At 43.4% G+C, this 17,147-nt stretch overlaps 1 protein-coding gene across 1 annotated transcript; it reads left to right on the forward strand.

Moving 5' to 3' along the window:
- Positions 1-2,711: 2,711 nt before the first annotated feature.
- On the forward strand, positions 2,712-8,860 carry kcnv2a (potassium channel, subfamily V, member 2a). The gene is made up of 2 exons (XM_048527814.2): positions 2,712-4,092; positions 6,936-8,860. Exons 1-2 carry the CDS (start codon positions 2,782-2,784, stop codon positions 7,209-7,211), a joined length of 1,587 nt encoding a protein of 528 aa, XP_048383771.1. The 5' UTR covers positions 2,712-2,781; the 3' UTR covers positions 7,212-8,860.
- The last annotated feature ends 8,287 nt before the right edge of the window (positions 8,861-17,147 follow it).

Raw genomic sequence — 17,147 nt, forward strand, 5'->3', positions numbered from 1 at the left:
AAACCAAGCGGAGGCTTGGGGACCACTTTGCAGAACACCTCCGCTCGGTTTGCAATAAACAACTGCACCTCCCAGTCGCAAACCATTTCCACTCCCCCTCCCATTCTTTACATGACATGTCCATCATGGGCCTCCTGCAGTGCCACAATGATGCCACCCGAAGGTTGCAGGAACAGCAACTCATATTCCACTTGGGAACCCTGCAGCCCAATGGTAACAATGTGGACTTCACAAGCTTCAAAATCTCCCCTTCCCCCACCGCATCCCAAAACCAGCCCAGTTCGTCCCCTCCCCCACTGCACCACACAACCAGCCCAGCTCTTCCCCTCCACCCACTGCACCTCAAAACCTGTCCAACCTGTCTCTGCTTCCCTAACCTGTTCTTCCTCTCACCCATCCCTTCCTCCCACCCCAAGCCGCACCTCCATCTCCTACCTACTAACCTCATCCCACCTCCTTGACCTGTCCGTCTTCCCTGGACTGACCTATCCCCTCCCTACCTGTCCACCTATACTCTCCTCTCCACCTATCTTCTTTTCTCTCCATCTTCGGTCCGCCTCCCCCTCTCTCCCTATTTATTCCAGAACCCTCACCCCATCCCCCTCTCTGATGAAGGGTCTAGGCCCGAAACGTCAGCTTTTGTGCTCCTGGGATGCTGCTTGGCCTGCTGTATTCATCCAGCCTCACATTTTATTATCTTGAATGTTTTATTGAATTAGGTTTAACTTACATTTAATGGTTTATGTACAGTCTGCAGGGATTTCACATTTACTTTACATTTTTCCTATTGTCTCACAACTTTTATGGTATTAAAACAAAAAAAGTTCATGCCGTTTTATAATTATTTCTTGTAATTTTCAGACAAATACACAGTGCAGTCTCCACAGAGTTGCTCCCTTTATACACGGTGGCAAATTCACACAGGCACTTGCCAATATAAACGTGGATACTGCAAATTATGACAGAACTTAAATATAACAGCAGAACGTACGAGTTTAAAATGAGGGCAGGATAATATCTGATTACTCCCCATTTGGGGATTCCATTTCACCTGAAGTATATACTTAGTCTTGGCTCCAAATATGAAACATTTTGGGGGATTGATAGCGTTGAATAAATTTGACCATTGGCTCATAGGCTCAGTTCCGCTTTGACGAAATGAATATTTATCTGCGTTCTAAAAATGAGATCGCATGGCAGTTCAATGCACATTCCATTGATACAGTTGGCACCTGTGCAAAACTTGGATCCTGTAATGTTTACCCAATCCTTGGGTAAGTAGAGTGAAGATATTACAGTTTATAGAAGACACATGATCCACTTAAAGGACCGTCCAAAAATACAGAAACTAAGGAACCACTTCCTGTAAAAACTGCAAAACATAATGAATGGATAAAAGAATATTCAATATATTAGAGACAAAAATAGAAATTGTTGGAAAATGTCAGCAGGTCTGGCACATGTGGAGAGAAATCAGAGATAACATTTTGGGTTGATGGACCTTTCCTCAGAACTCAAAGTTCTGAGAAAGGGTTACTCAACCCGAAACGTTAAATCTGATTTCTCTTCAGAGATGCTGCCAATCTTGTTGAGCTTTTCCAGCAATTTCTATTCTTATCTCTGATTTACAGCATCCACAGTTCTTTCTGTTTTTGTTCAATATGTCATACAGGTAACATAAAACCAGGGGCTAGGATTAAGACACAGCAACATTTCTGTCCATGAATTTTCTTCTTATATGTAGCACAGTAAAGTGAATGTATTATTTTACACATTGTTTGGAAGAAGAGAAGGCTAATTACTGCAAGGCTTTATGTTCCTGACTAGGACTTCTTTTCAACTTAGAGTTGTACTAGTTTTGTGATCAGTCTTATGAGTCATGGATACAGTATGCAGCCTGTAGTGAATGGGTTCTGTTCTGGAGTCCATTGGCAAGTTGGTTTATACACAAGTCAGAACACAATGCAAAGTTGGAGAGCAGCCATTCATAAGTTGAGGAAATATTTGTATGTTGGGTCTTTAATATTACACCCCTGTACGAGAACACGTTCTTAAGCACAAACATTCGTTAAGCCAGATTTTCATAAATTGGGACTGAAAGAACTGCAGATGCTGTAAAATCAGAAACAAAAACAGATGTTGCTGGAAAAGCTCAGCAGGTCTGGCAGAGTCTGTGAAGAGAAAATCAGACCGGACCCGAAACACTAACTCTGGTTTCTCTGCATAGATGCTGCCAGACCTGCTGAGCTTTTCCAGAATTTCTGTTTTGGTTCATAAAATGGGCACCCCCTGTATCTTATTTGAGCTGTAGAAGATAGCTTCAAGGTATTATTTTGTACACGCAGTCTTAAATTTTTTTGTAATCATTATTACTGAAAAGCATTTGTTATTATTTTATATTGCCATCACTTTAATAACATAAATTGTCCTACAATAGTTAATTGATATAATAGATTGGTTACAAGACAATAAATTAATTTGCATGACTGATTATGACACAGGAAATATACTGTCTGAATTACACACCCCACCCCCCCCACCGTACCCCCAACCCCCGGAGAGAAACACGACTAAATAAATTGATTGATCAGTGAGCAGGAAAGAAAGATGTCAGTGGCACTGGAAAGATGCAGCTAAAATGGGATAATATTTAATTCACCGCCTAAGCCCCTAGATCCTCACAGTCAGCACAATTAATAGGGTCAGCAGCATTTCTCTTCAGTCAACTCAATGCAGTTCAATCCTCTTCCTCCTGACGGTTAAGTTCTCTTAAACACAGAAATGTTTAAACTTAAGTTAAGGCGCCAGAGTCTGTTTGCAAACTATAAATTACGAGACAGCTTGAATGTATCTCAGCACCAAGGGAATGATTTTGCTTTGGAAAAAGAATGTGCCTTGAAACCGTGGAGTTCCATGCAAGAACTTGGGTCTGATATCTATGAAATTAATTATGATGATATAGAATCTGATGATGAATCACCGACTATTCGCCAATACAGCACTGATTCTTCTTCAAAGGATAATGAGTTGAATATTAACGTTGGAGGCAAAGTTTTCCAGATTGCCTACATGGCTGCAGCCCGTTTTCCTAAGACCCGGCTTGGAAAATTGGCCACTTACACGGACTCCACGAGGAAATTGGGTTTGTGTGATGATTACAGTGTTCCAAACAATGAATATTTCTTTGACCGTGATCCTGCAATCTTCCACCATATCTTTAACTTCTACAGGACAGGGGTTCTGTGGATCAAAAATGAGCTCTGTCCCAGAAACTTTCTCGAGGAGATCCATTACTGGGGTATACGGATCAAAAACAGTAATAGGTGCTGTCGAATCTCTTTTGAAGAGAGACAAGATGAATTGAATGAGCAGCTCAAGGTCCAGCGAGAACTGCAAGCCGAGCTTGAGGTAGAGGAAGATGAGGAGCACTTCCGAGATTTGAAATATGGTCACCAGAGAAGAGTCATCTGGAACTTAATGGAAAAGCCATTCTCTTCAGTAATAGCTAAGATGATGGCAGTTGCTTCCAGTTTGTTTGTATTAATCTCCATTGTAGCCATGGTCTTGAACACAGTTGAAGAGATGCAGTACACAAGCGCAGCTGGCCAGCTGAGTGGACATACTTACATGGAGCATGTAGAGACCATTTGCATCATTTTCTTTACTACAGAATACCTGCTAAGAATAATGTCCACACCAGACATTGAGAAATTTGCACGGAGTGTTCTAAATGCAGTTGACCTCATTGCAATCCTTCCCTTTTATCTCCAAGTCACCTTAGAATGTTTCGAGGATGAAGACTATGGGAGACACGATCAGGATATTGAGAAAGTGGGCAGAGTGGGAAAAGTTGGCCAAGTGCTGAGGATTATGAGATTGATGAGAATTTTCCGGATTTTAAAACTTGCTCGGCATTCCACTGGATTGAGGGCCTTTGGTTTCACACTGAAGCAATGTTACCAGCAGGTTGGCTGTCTTTTCCTTTTTATAGCCATGGGCATATTTTCCTTTTCTGCTCTGGTCTTCTCTGTTGAACATGATGTCCCACACACTAATTTTACCTCCATACCTCATGCCTGGTGGTGGGCTGCGGTGAGTACAATCTAAGAATTTGGGAATTAAAGGAGAAATGTCACAATGTTTAACAGTTAACTATCTTCAGGGCTTAAAGCAGGGGATATTATTCTGCATATGTTGTTTTCTGATGGTATTCTACAGGACAGGGATGAACTTTGTTCCAGAAACTTTCTGAAGAGATCCATTACTGGGGTATACAGATCAAAAGCAATAATAGGTGCTGTCTCTGCATCCGGGGGATAATATCATTAGTTTTCAATATCAGTGTTCTCCAGTTATATTCATAGTTCAAATACAGTGATAAGTTCTGAAGAAAGGCCACTGGACCCAATATGTTGACTCTGCTTTCTCCCCACAGATGTTGCCAGACAAGTTGAGTTCATTCAGCAATTTCTGATTTTGTTACAGAGATAAGCTCCCTCTACAGTGCTTCAAAATAACAAATATGATTAAAGGAGGATGCTGTATATCTGTGCCATGCTATGATAAGATGGACTTCCAGCTGACACAAATGAGGACTTTCCCTCAAGCATATCTTTATAGCTTTTTTGGTTAGCATTTTAGTGTCAATTTGAACAAAATTGTGTGTTGTTGAAATAGTTACTTTAATATTGCATCCTCACTAATAGTGGGTAGTGAGGCTTGTCAACATCAGTCCAGGAAAGGTGAGGACAACAATGAAATGGAGATGACTCAGCAAAGAGCAAAAGTGCTGTAAGAACATTTTACGAATATGCAAACATAGAGAATGGGAAAAGACCAAGAGATTTACATTTCTCTAGGAAAAAAGGCTATCTAAAATTTTACGTTGTTTTATCTTTCTATATGATAGAAATATGGAAAGCAGAGTAGCTCAATGAGACTGCTCTTCCATTCAATACGATCATGGCTGACCCTCTATCTCAATGCCATGCTCCCATTTTCTCCCTGCACCCACCGCACTAACCCCCCCCCACCCCCCACCCCCATCCCTTGACACCTTTAGCATCTAGAAATCTATCAATGTCATTGTTAAATATATTCAGTGACTTGGCCTCCAAAGCGTTTTGTGGCAGTGAATTCTGCAGATTCGCCACCCTCTGAGTTATAGTGTGAGGCCCCTCTACTTTTTAAAACTGAGATTAAAACTCCTGCCACGCTAACACCATCAAACACTGCCAGGGCAGGTGCTGCTCAGGGTTAGATACAGAGTAAATCTCACTCTACACTGTCACTGTCAAACATGCCCAGAACAGGGACAGCACAGGGTTAGATACAAGGTAAAGCTACCTTTTTTTTAAATGAAAGTAAAATTCTCTCTACTCTGTCCCCACCAATCACTCCCAGCATGGGGATAGATATAGAGTAAAGCTTCTTCTACACTATCAACAAACACTCCCAGGGTAAACCCTGTTGTAAAGAGCTGAACACTGGCAGTTTACGCTTCACTACTTCTGTCAGCACCTCACTTTAGATGGTAGTCTGGTGTATTGGTTGACAATAGGACTTTGGTCGTTAATGGTATCCTCACTAGGAAGGGTGTTCAACAGAAAAAATGGGTTGGACCCTGAAGTGGGAAGCTGCTTTTTAGTAGAAAGAGAAGCAATTGCAAATCACCAAGGAATTACATGTTAATATAGCCAGTAGTTAAGGTGAAAATAAATTCACTTTTTAATGCACCTCACATGTACAGCCTTTTCTCTTGCGTGAATTTGTGCATGTGTAACACACAAGGTTATGTCCAGCTTCAATCTATTGTATGTTTATAAACAGGGAAAATATTGCATTTCTGAAAAGCACATTTGAGAAGTGCATGAGAGAAATTGTTAAATCAGATTTAAGGCAAGGAGGCATGAATTTGTTAGTTGCCATGGTAACTTCATGATCCGTGAAAGAATCACCTTCGAACATTTAAAAGCATACCTTTTTCTGAAAGCGAGAGATGAACGTGAGAATTAGTCTGAATCTCATTAGGCATGTGAATTTGAATTTTCAAGTTAACTTGCTAATGTAAATACTTGGTTTATAGTGAACTGAATGCACTTTGTACTTAAAACTGCATCACACTTCCTGCTTTTGTTTATTAGAAAGCTTATGACAAAAATTACAACAGTTAGCGCAAGATCTGTGTTTGTTCCCTGCATGTCAGACGTTCTCCTGGTTGGATTATGTATTGTCTCTTATACCATTAATAATAGATAAGCGATTCACAGTTGTAAACATGCTGTGGTAGGGATATGGAATTGCAACATTTAAAAGACAATTGGACAGGTACATGAAGAGGAAAGGTTTAGATGGGTTTGGACCAAAAGCAGGCAAATAGGACTAGTTCAGTTTAGCATACCTGGTGGGCATGGACGAGCTAGGATGAAGGGTCTGTTTCAATGCTGTCTGACTCTATGGCTTGAGTGTGTTTTCTGCTAGAGTTGGTGATATATGCTGATGTGGAGTTGGCAATATTGACTTGCTCCAAATTCCTCCTACTAAAGTATTATAATGTCCATTATTATCAACTGGAGTTACTTTTCTTCATTAGTGGGATCCAACCTGATCCTATTGCTGTTTTCTCAACACTGCAACATTTATGTTTTGCTTGCATTGTTGAATATTTGTCTCAACATCCCCTCCCAATTACACTTAACACTTTCCAGTATTTTGTGTCACTGAGTGCTAACCCTAACCCTAACCCATCATCTCCATCGCAGGTTTGACTTGCTTCAATCTCCCAGCTCTGCCCATCGTCTCTTCCCCTCTCAGTTGTGTCTAGTCTTTTGTTCCAATGCCATCGATTTGAAAGCATTTAATAATTTGCTTATAATGTTTGTTTTTAAAATGCTATGTCAAGATACCTACTGAATAAAGACTTTATTTGCTTACAGGTTAGCATTTCCACTGTAGGCTACGGAGATGTCTGCCCAGAAACAGTGCTTGGAAGGATTTTTGCTTTTGGCTGCATTGCTTTCGGGATCATATTGAATGGCATGCCAATCTCCATTCTCTATAATAAATTCTCAGACTACTATTCACAGCTCAAAAGCTATGAATATACAACATCATCAAAGCAGCGAGGAAAGATCAATTTCTCAGGAAGAGTATTGAGGAAGATGCTGGAATGTTGTGGAGGGGTCCCACACCATCACTTACCAAGAGAATAATAACTTACCCTCAGACAATGACCTGAGTTTGATATATCCTTCTTTTCTTTCTTCAGTAACCAGAAGAAATATTTCATGTTTAAAATCCAAGGGATCAATTGACATCCCCGCAAAAAAATGAGAATAAATGCAACCAGAAGTGCTCTATCGGTTTCATAGTTAACCTGCAAAGCATGAAATGTAGAGTATAAATGTTGTTAAATATATTATTATTCAGGATTACTTTCCACACAGTGGATTTAATTCAATCAAAAAGCAAATTCTTGGGTAAAATGCTGTTAAATAACATGCCATAGGTTTTGAGAAGTGTGATTATTACCAAACAGAATGTTGCATAGAAGAATTGTAACAATAGTAAGGGGCTAGGTCATCAATACTTTGGAAGATTGCTACAGGAAGAGATAAGATTTGAGTGATGCTTCTCAGAAATCCTGAAAGTGGCATTCCACAGGGATCCTTGATGAAGACATTGTTATTTATCATTGACATAAATGGTCTAGGCTTAACCTTGGAGGTACAGTGTTAAAATTTGCAAGTGATATCCAAGTAAGGATGCAGGTTAATACTGTGGAGGTCTACAATAATTTATGTGAAGGCAAAAGGGTTTACCAAAATGTGGATGAGCATCAATTAACTTTGGTGCAGTGTGGACCGTGGGAATGTAACTTTTGGCTGAAAGAACAAAGTGCAAGTTTTTTCTTGGAAATAGAAATAAACAAGTTGGGCAGAGGAGCAAAGATATCAAGGAATGCAGATAACTAAAACACTAAAAGTAATGCTACAAATTGAAACGTCCCTATCAATCACAAAGTATTGGGCTTCATTAATACAGGAATAGAATATTAAAGCAGTTAGCTAAAGTTAACTTTATATTGAATGTTAGTTAAACAATACTTGAGATAAAATGCATAGTTCTGGTCTCCAATTTACAAACAGATATTATAGAGCTGGAGGTGACACAGAAAAGATTTTCTCAGATGTTAACAGCACCGAATGAATGCAACCACCAAGAAAGATTGAGCAGAGCAGACTGTAGTTCTTTGGATAGGAGAAGACCAAGACAAGATAAGACAATTGACTTTAAAATTAAGAATTGGTTTATTATGATGTTTATGGAAAAACTAGGAGTCAGTAAAGACATAAACATAAGATCGCTACTAAGAGATGAGCAGTCCAAAGGTATGCAGATTTAGGTGGATTAGTCATGCTAAATGGCCCATAGTATCCAGAGATGTGTAGGTTAGGTGGATTAATGATGGGAAATGCTGGGTTACGGGGATAGGAGGGGTCTGAGTGGGATGCTATATGGGGATCCGGTTCAGAACTGATGGGCCGGATGGCCTGCTTCCGCACAGTAGGGATTCTATAATTTGCTAGGATTTTATTCGAGATCAAATAAATAATTTAGGAGACTCCTCTTCATGCAATATGGTTAAAATGTGAAACCCAAGCTAATTTGTTGACTAAAACAAACAGCACTGAAGAGCTTATAGACGCTCGAGTATATGAATGAAAATGGAGACAACAGAGTCAGAGATAATTAGAATATGAGCAGATTTACATGGGGCATGAATGTTAACATTGACCAATTGGAATAGATTGTTCCTGCGCTGTATGTATCTGTATGTAAGTTCCTGTAAATTTCAATAAAGAGGTTAATTCATTATGGGCAACAGAATAAATTATTGACACCTATTTGAACGATTGTTCTCAGGAATACAAGTTCAATGTTATTGTGAGTTCCCAGCTGATGAGGAGGCAATGGAACCAGTAAGATTGCATTAATATTGTGCAACAATGGAAGGTGTGTTTCCCATCATACATAGGAGTGCCACAGCCCCATATTCTGGAAGCAGTAGCCAGTGAATGATTACTGACTGCCCATTGTATTCAACCTCAAGGTGAAAAGGGAAGGTGTGAATACATATTGAGATGGGCTTGTTTTGGGATGCGGTGGGGAAGGGGAGATTTTGAAGCTTGTGAAGTCCACATTGATATCATTGGGCAGCAGGGTTCCCAAGCGGAATATGAGTTGCTGTTCCTGCAACCTTCGGGTGGCATCATTGTGGCACTGCTGGACGTGTCGTCTGAGGAATGGGAGGGGGAGTTGAAATGGTTCATGACTGGAAGGTGCAGTTGTTTATTGCGAACCGAGCGGAGGTGTTCTGCAAAGCGGTCCCCAAGCCTCCGCTTGGTTTCCCCAAATTCATCCCAAAACCAGCCCAGTTCGTCCCCTCCCCCCACTGCACCACACAACCAGCCCAGCTCTTCTCCTCCCCCCAATGCATCCCAAAACCAACCCAGCCTGTCTCTGCCTCCCCAACCTGTTCTTCCTCTCACCCATCCCTTCCAGCCACCCCAAGCCGCACCTCCATTTCCTACATACTAACCTCATCCCACCTCCTTGACCTGTCCGTCTTCCCTGCACTGACCTATCCCCTCCCTACCTCCCCACCTCCCCACCTATCTTCTTTTCTCTCCATCTTCGGTCCGCCTCCCCTTCCCTCCCTATTTATTTCAGCACCCTCTCCCCATCCCCCTCTCTGATGAAGGGTCTAGGCCCGAAACGTCAGCTTTTGTGCTCCTGAGATGCTGCTTGGCCTGCTGTGTTCATCCAGCTTCACACTTTATTATCTTGGATTCTTCAGCATCTGCAGTTCCCATTATCACTATTGCTGGAAAATCTCGGCAGGTCTGGCAACATCTGTGAAGAAAACATCAGAGTTGACGTTTTGGGTCCACTGACCCTTTCTCACAACACAAGCAGAGCCAGAGTCATAAACAAAGCCCAGCCCATCACACAAACCTGCCTTCCATCCATTGACTCTGTCTGAAAGCCCAGGAAAATGAATAACATAATCCAACATCCCTCCCAGCCCGGTTATACTCTCTCCCACTCTCTTCCATTGGGTAGAAGATATAAAAGTTTGAATAAACAACTTACAAGGTCTGAAGTAAAATGGGCCAATATCTTTTGCCACTTATAATTATTACCCCTCCCTGTTCTGTTACATTTGAACAGTTTGTCATCACTGGATAGTATCCTTTGCACACTAGACTTAATGGCTGGTATTCCTTCATTCACACCTTAAACACACTTACACCACAAAAACATTGCATACACCATTATCCCAAATAAAGATGGGCATATGTTGGTAATCCTGGTCATTATCAGTGTAGCTGAGGCAATTGAGTATACAATTGCCTCAGCTACACTGATAATGACCAGGATACACCTGAGAGTGGGATATGGCAGCTTAAAGTGTTGATGTTCATGGTAAACTTTGTTCCTAAAATCTAACTTAATCTGTAAGTGAAAGATACTGAGTTCAGATTAAATGACTCCTACGTAGCAGTGACCACAATGTGATTGGAATTTACACTCTGTTTAAGAGACAGTGTGTCTAAGACTGGAATTATAAAATCATACAAGGGCATCCACTTAAGTGGTTTATTAGGCTAGGAGGTAGATCAACAGCAAAGTGGTGCCACATGTTTAAACACATATATCAGAACACGATACATAACGAGATTCCTACTACATCGAAAAATTCTAAACGGAAAATCTACCGTCAATGGTGAACTAAAGAAACTAGGGGAAGCATTCACCTTCAAGAAAAAAAGTATACAGCTGCCCAGAAGTGAAAGCCAGACAGATACTTTGACAAAATGCAAAGAAAGGCTAAAATGTTAGTTAGGAAGAACAAATTAGATTCCATGAGGAAACCAGCTAGACATATTAAAATGGATAACAAGAGTTTTTGCCTCCTGGATGTTGCGAGAGTGAGAATGGGAGTTAATAGTAGAGATTGTGATGATACCGTAATTTTAAGAGGTTATTTTTGTCCTGGTTTCTTTTAAGAGTGAGATTGAATGAGAGGTTGTGAACTGGCTAGTTAAGGCCACTAGAGTAAACAGCTAGGGAGGCCTTGGATTTTGTTTAAACAGGGTGAAAGGGTGTAGCCAGCTCTCACAGATCAGGATTTTTCCTTTCTTTCATTTTTTATCAGAATCCCTACAGTGTGGAAACAGGCCATTCAGCCCAACAAGTCCACACTGTCCCTCTGGAGAGCATCCCACCCAGATACTTACCCCTACCCTTGCATTTTCCAATGTCTAACCCATCTAAACATCCCTGGACACTGTGGGCAATCCACCCATCCTAATCTTTGGACTGTAGGAGGAAACCAGAGCACGTGGAGGAAACTCACACAGACCCAGAGAGAATGTGCAAACTCCACACAGTCACCTGAGGGTGGAATCGAACCTGGGTCCCTGGCACTGTGAGGCAGCAGTGCTAACCACTGAGCCACCAGGCCGCCCAAGATAGAGATGACCGTGCAATTACCCAGTCAGAGCACAAAGCATTTAACTTGTGGCTAAAATCCTACAGAGTTGGCCAGTAGGGGAATTGAACGCATGACCTTGGCATTATTAGCACCATGCTATAACGAGCTGAGGAACCAACCACCACAGGCAGGTTAGTTATTTGCTTTATTTTCATGTGACTTGATTGATCAGGTCATTAATGCTCTGAAATATTCAACAACTGTTTAGCTTGACCAAAGGAAGTTGGGAACTCCTTCGAGCCGGAAATGAACTGGCGACCTAAGGATGACAGATTTGCCACATGCTACAGTCCTCTGCTTTACCAGCTGAGCTATCAAGAATGTGTGCAACAACCCTGCTACATCTCGCATGCTAAGTGAGTACTCTACCATTTGAGCTAATTCCCCATACGCGCTGCTTGCTGTAGCATTGTTTCCAGCATTAGAAAAGTCACCTTTTTAAACCTAATGCATTTGCCAATTTATCACTTGGTGCTGAGCGAGAGGGGGGCATTGTGGAATGGGAGTTGATCATTCGAATATTTGTATAAGCAAGGGAGAATACATCAAAAACTGCCAAGTAGTTTGCGTTACAGCTTACAGTTATCCTTTGAAGCAGAACTGCATAACATTAATATTTAGTACACTTTGAAAAAGGACAGAATGTAGGATTCACAATGTGAAAAAATTAAATATTTAATACTTGTAACACACGATAAACATCCGAACATCTGAACTAAGGAATGATCAGTGGACATGAAACATTGACTCTGATTTCTCTTCACAGACTTGCTGAGGTTTTCCATCAACTTCTGCTTTGTTTCTGAACAGCAGAACTATTTAGATAGATATAATGTTAAGTATTGATCTGTAAACTGTTTAGCTTTATATATTCTAGCAGATTAGCATATTCTATTCTTGGCAATACTAGATTGTTAATTGTCCATCTAATTCATTGTGTTTACACCTCCATGTTTTTGAATCATCCTCACACTGCAAATAAAACAACATCAGTAGAGATGTTTGAGATAACAAGGTGTAGAGCTGGATGAACACAGCGGGCCAAGCAGCATCATAGGAGCAGGAAAGCTGACATTTCAGGCCTACACCCTTCTTCAGAAATGGGGGAGTGGAAGGAGGCTCCGAAATAAATAGGGAGAGAGGGGGAGGCGGATAGAAGATGGATAGAGGAGAAAGATAGGTGGTCAAAGAGACGGGGATGGAGCCAGTAAAGGTGAGTGCAGGTGGGGAGGTAGGGAGAAGATAGGTCATCCCAGGGAAGACGGACAGGTCAAGGGGGCAGGATGAGGCTCGTGGGTAGGAGATGGGGGTGGGGCTTGGGGTGTGAGTAAGTGACAGGTGGGAGGAAGGACAGGTTAGGGAGGCGGGGACGAGCTGGGTGGGTTTTATGATGCAGTGGGGAAGGGGAGATTTTGAAGCTTGTGAAGTCACATTGATACCATTGGGCTGCAGGGTTCCCAAGTGGAATATACGTTGCTGTTCCTCCAACCTTCAGGAGGCATCCTTGTGGCACTGCAGGAGGCCCAGGTTGGACGTGTTGTCTAAGGAATGGGAGGGGGAGTTGAAATGGTTCGCGACTGGGAGGTGCAGTTGTTTATTGTGAACCGAGCGTAGGTGTTCTGCAAAGCGGTCCCCAACCTCCGCTTGGTTTCCCTGATGTAGAGGAAGCCACAACGGGAACAGCGGATGCAGTATAACACATTAGCAGATGTGCAGGCGAACATCTGCTTGATGTGGAAAGTTGTCTTGGGGCTGGGACAGGGGTGAGGGAGGAGGTGTGGGGGCAAGCGTAGCACTTCCTGCGGTTGCAGGGGAAAGTGCCGGGTGTGGTGGGATTGGAGGGGAGTGTGGAGCAGACAAGGGAGTCATGGAGAGAGTGGTCCCTCTGAAAAGCAGATGTGGGTGGGGTTGGAAAAATGTCTTTGGTGGTGGGGCTGGATTGCAGATGGAGGAAGTGTCAGAGGATGATGCGTTGGATCCAGAGGTTAATGGGGTGGCATGTTAGGCAGGGAGATTCGGACCCATGAGCACAGCCTTAGAATTAGAGGGGGTCAATTTAGAGCAGAAATGAGGAGACATTTCTTCAGCCAGAGAGTGGTGGGCCTGTGGAATACATTGCCACGGAGCGCAGTGGAGGCCAGGATAGAACATAGAACATAGAACGTTACAGCACAGTACAGGCCCTTTGGCCCTCGATGTTGTGCCGACCTGTCATACTGATCTCAAGTCCATCTAACCTACACTATTCCATGTACGTCCATATGCTTGTCCAATGATGACTTAAATGTACCTAAAGTTAAATGTCTTCAAGGCAGAGATTGATAAATTCTTGATCTCACGGGGAATTAAGGGCTACGGGGAGAGTGCAGATAAGTGGAGTTGAAATGCCCATCAGCCATGATTAAATGGCAGAGTGAGCTCGATGGGCCGAATGGCCTTACTTCCACTCTTATGTCTTATGGTGAGGACTAGGGGGATTCTGTTTTGGTTGTTATTGCAGTGAGGGGGTGTGAGGGATGAGTTGCAGGAAATGCATGAGACACGGTTGAGGGTGTTCTCAGCCACTGAGGGGTGGATGTTGCAGTCCTTGAAAAAAAAGGGCATCTGAGATATATGGGTGTGGAATGCCTCATCCAGGGAGCAGATGCGGCGGAGGCAAAGGAATTGGGAATAGGGGATGGCATTTTTGCAGGAAGGTGGGTGGGAAGAGGTGTATTCTAGGTAGCTATGTGAGTCAGTGGGCTTGAAATGCATATCGGTTTCTAGGTGGTTGCCAGAGATGGAGACAGAGAGGTCCAGGAAGATGAGAGAGGTATTGGAGATGATCTAGGTGAACTTAAGGTTGGGGTGGAAGGTGTTGGTGTTCAAGCTCCTCTGGGGAGCAAGAGGCGGCGCCAATGCAGTCATCAATGTAACGGAAGAAGAGGTGGGGTTTGGGGCCTGTGTAGGTGCGGATCTGCTTGATATGGAGGGTCATCTTGGGGCCTGGGATAGGGGTGAGGGAGGTGGTGTGGGGGCAAGTGTAGCACTTCCTGAGGTTGCCGGGGAAGATGCCGGGTGTGGTGGGGTTGGAGGGGAGCGTGCAGCGGACAAGGGAGCCATGGAGAGAGTGGTCTCTCTGGAAGGCAGGCAAAGGTGGGGATGGAAAAATAGCTTGGGTGGTGGGGTCGGATTGTAGATGGCGGAAGCGTTGGAGGATGATACGTTGTATCCGGAGGTTGGTGGGGTGGTATGTGAGAACGAGGGGGATCCTCTGGGGGCAGGTGTGGTGGGGACGGGGTGTGAGGGATGTGTTGCAGGAAATGCGGGAGACACAGTCAAGGGCGTTCTCGACCACTGCAGGGGGTAAGTTGCGGTCCTTGAAGAACATGGACATCTGGGATGTGCGGGAGTGGAATGCCTCATCCTGGGAGCATCCTCCGACACTTGCGCCATCTACAATCCGACCCCACCACCCAAGCAACCTCAGGAAGTGCTGCACTTGCCCTCACACCTCCTCCCTCACCCCTATCCCAGGCCCCAAGACGACCTTCTATATCAAGCAGATGTTCACCTGCACATCTGCCAATGTGGTATACTGTATCCATTGCACCCGGTGTGGCTTCCTCTACATTGGGGAAACCAAGTGGAGGCTTGGGGACCGCTTTGCAGAACACCTCTGCTCGGTTCACAATAAACAACTGCACCTCCCAGTCGTGAACCATTTCAACTCCCCCTCCCATTCCTCAGACGACATGTCCATCATGGGCCCCCTGCAGTGCCACAATGATGCCACCCAAAGGTTGCAAGAACAGCCACTCATATTCCGCTTGGGAACCCTGCAGCCCAATGGTAGCAATGTGGACTTCACAAGCTTCAAAATCTCCCCTTCCCCCACTGCATCCCAAAACCAGCCCAGCCTGTCTCTGCTTCCCTAACCTGTTCTTCCTCTCACCCGTCCCTTCGTCCCACCCCAAGCCGCACCTCCATCTCCTACCTACTAACCTCATCCCACCTCCTTGACCTGTCCGTCTTCCCTGGACTGACCTATCCCCTCCCTACCACCCCACCTATACTCTCCTCTCCACCTATCTTCTTTTCTGTCCATCTTCGGTCCGCCTTCCCCTCTCTCCCTATTTGTTCCAGTTCCCTCTCCCCATCCCCCTCTCTGATGAAGGGTCTCAGCCCGAAATGTCAGCTTTTGTGCTCCTGAGATGCTGCTTGGCCTGCTGTGTTCATCCAGCTCCACACTTTGTTATCTTGGGTTCTCCAGCATCTGCAGTTCCCATTATCAAGTGAAAATCAAACTCCTGACTTGTACCTTGTAGATAGTGAACAGGCTTTGGGAGTCAAGAGGTGAGTTACCACAGAATTTCTACCTTTCCACCTAGTCTTGTAGCCATGGTATTTTGATGGCTGGTCCAGTCCACTACTGGACAAACACTACTTCCAGGCCGTCCAAGGTTTGTAAAAGTGATTAAAATCAGATTTCTTAATGAGATAACATAGTGACTGCAACAAGTGCAACCAATGTGGCAGTTTAGGGCGCTACTAAAGAGAAGTCCACACTGTATTCTTTTACAGGTTTAAGTGACAGCATCCAAATGCAAATGTTTTTTGTATTTAACACAGTTCAGTAGATCAAGTATGAAAAAGTCATATTAATAAGATTTAAAAAGATTAGGCTGTATCTTTTAAATTCTGAACTGATCATTAATCTTTTTATATTAACAATTAATTTAACATTATCAGAAGTGAAGGTGCTTGGGCTGCATCATTGAATAAATTATGAACGCTGTTTGAAATGTCATCGCATTTATATTTAGATTAAGCCTGGTTAATTAAAACTGTCTAATCCTGAGCAATGTATGAAAATAGATCTATACCACATTAGAATTGAACAACGTTCCATTTCATACAAGCAATGTTGGTTACTACACACTGGAAGTGTACAATTGATGGATTCACAGCCAGCAGCTAAGCCTCTAAACCCCCTCCTCCAGAGGTTATTTCAAACACTTACTTGCAGCCTCCATATATGCATCCCAGTCCACATGTCTCTCTGAGGCACTGACTGATTGTAATAACTTCAGATGCAGTGGAGTGAAACAAAGTAAGTTTAATCTGACATTCAATTCTGGTCATCACATTACAGGAGGGATACGAAGGCTTTGGGGAGGTTGCAGAAGAGGTTTGGCAGAATGCTATCAGAGATAATGGGAACTGCAGATGCTGGAGAATCCAGGATAACAAAGTGTGAAGCTGGATGAACACAGCAGGCCAAGCAGCATCTCAGGAGCACAAAAACTGACGTTTCGGGCATAGCCCCTTCATCAAAGAGGGGGATGGGGAGAGGGTTCTGGAATAAATAGGGAGAGGCAGACCGAAGATAGAGAGAAAAGAAGATAGGTGGAGAGGAGAGTATAGGTGGGGAGGTAGGGAGGGGATAGGTCAGTCCAGGGAAGACAAACAGGTCAAGGAGGTGGGATGAGGTGGTAGATAGGAAATGAAGGTCAGGCTTGAGGTCGGAGGAAGGGATGGGTGAGAGGAAGAACAGGTTAGGGAGGCGGTGACAGGCTGGGCTGGTTTTGGGATGCATTGGGGGGAG

The sequence above is a fragment of the Stegostoma tigrinum genome, chromosome 3 (genome assembly GCF_030684315.1).
Source record: "Stegostoma tigrinum isolate sSteTig4 chromosome 3, sSteTig4.hap1, whole genome shotgun sequence".
NCBI lineage: Eukaryota > Metazoa > Chordata > Chondrichthyes > Orectolobiformes > Stegostomatidae > Stegostoma > Stegostoma tigrinum.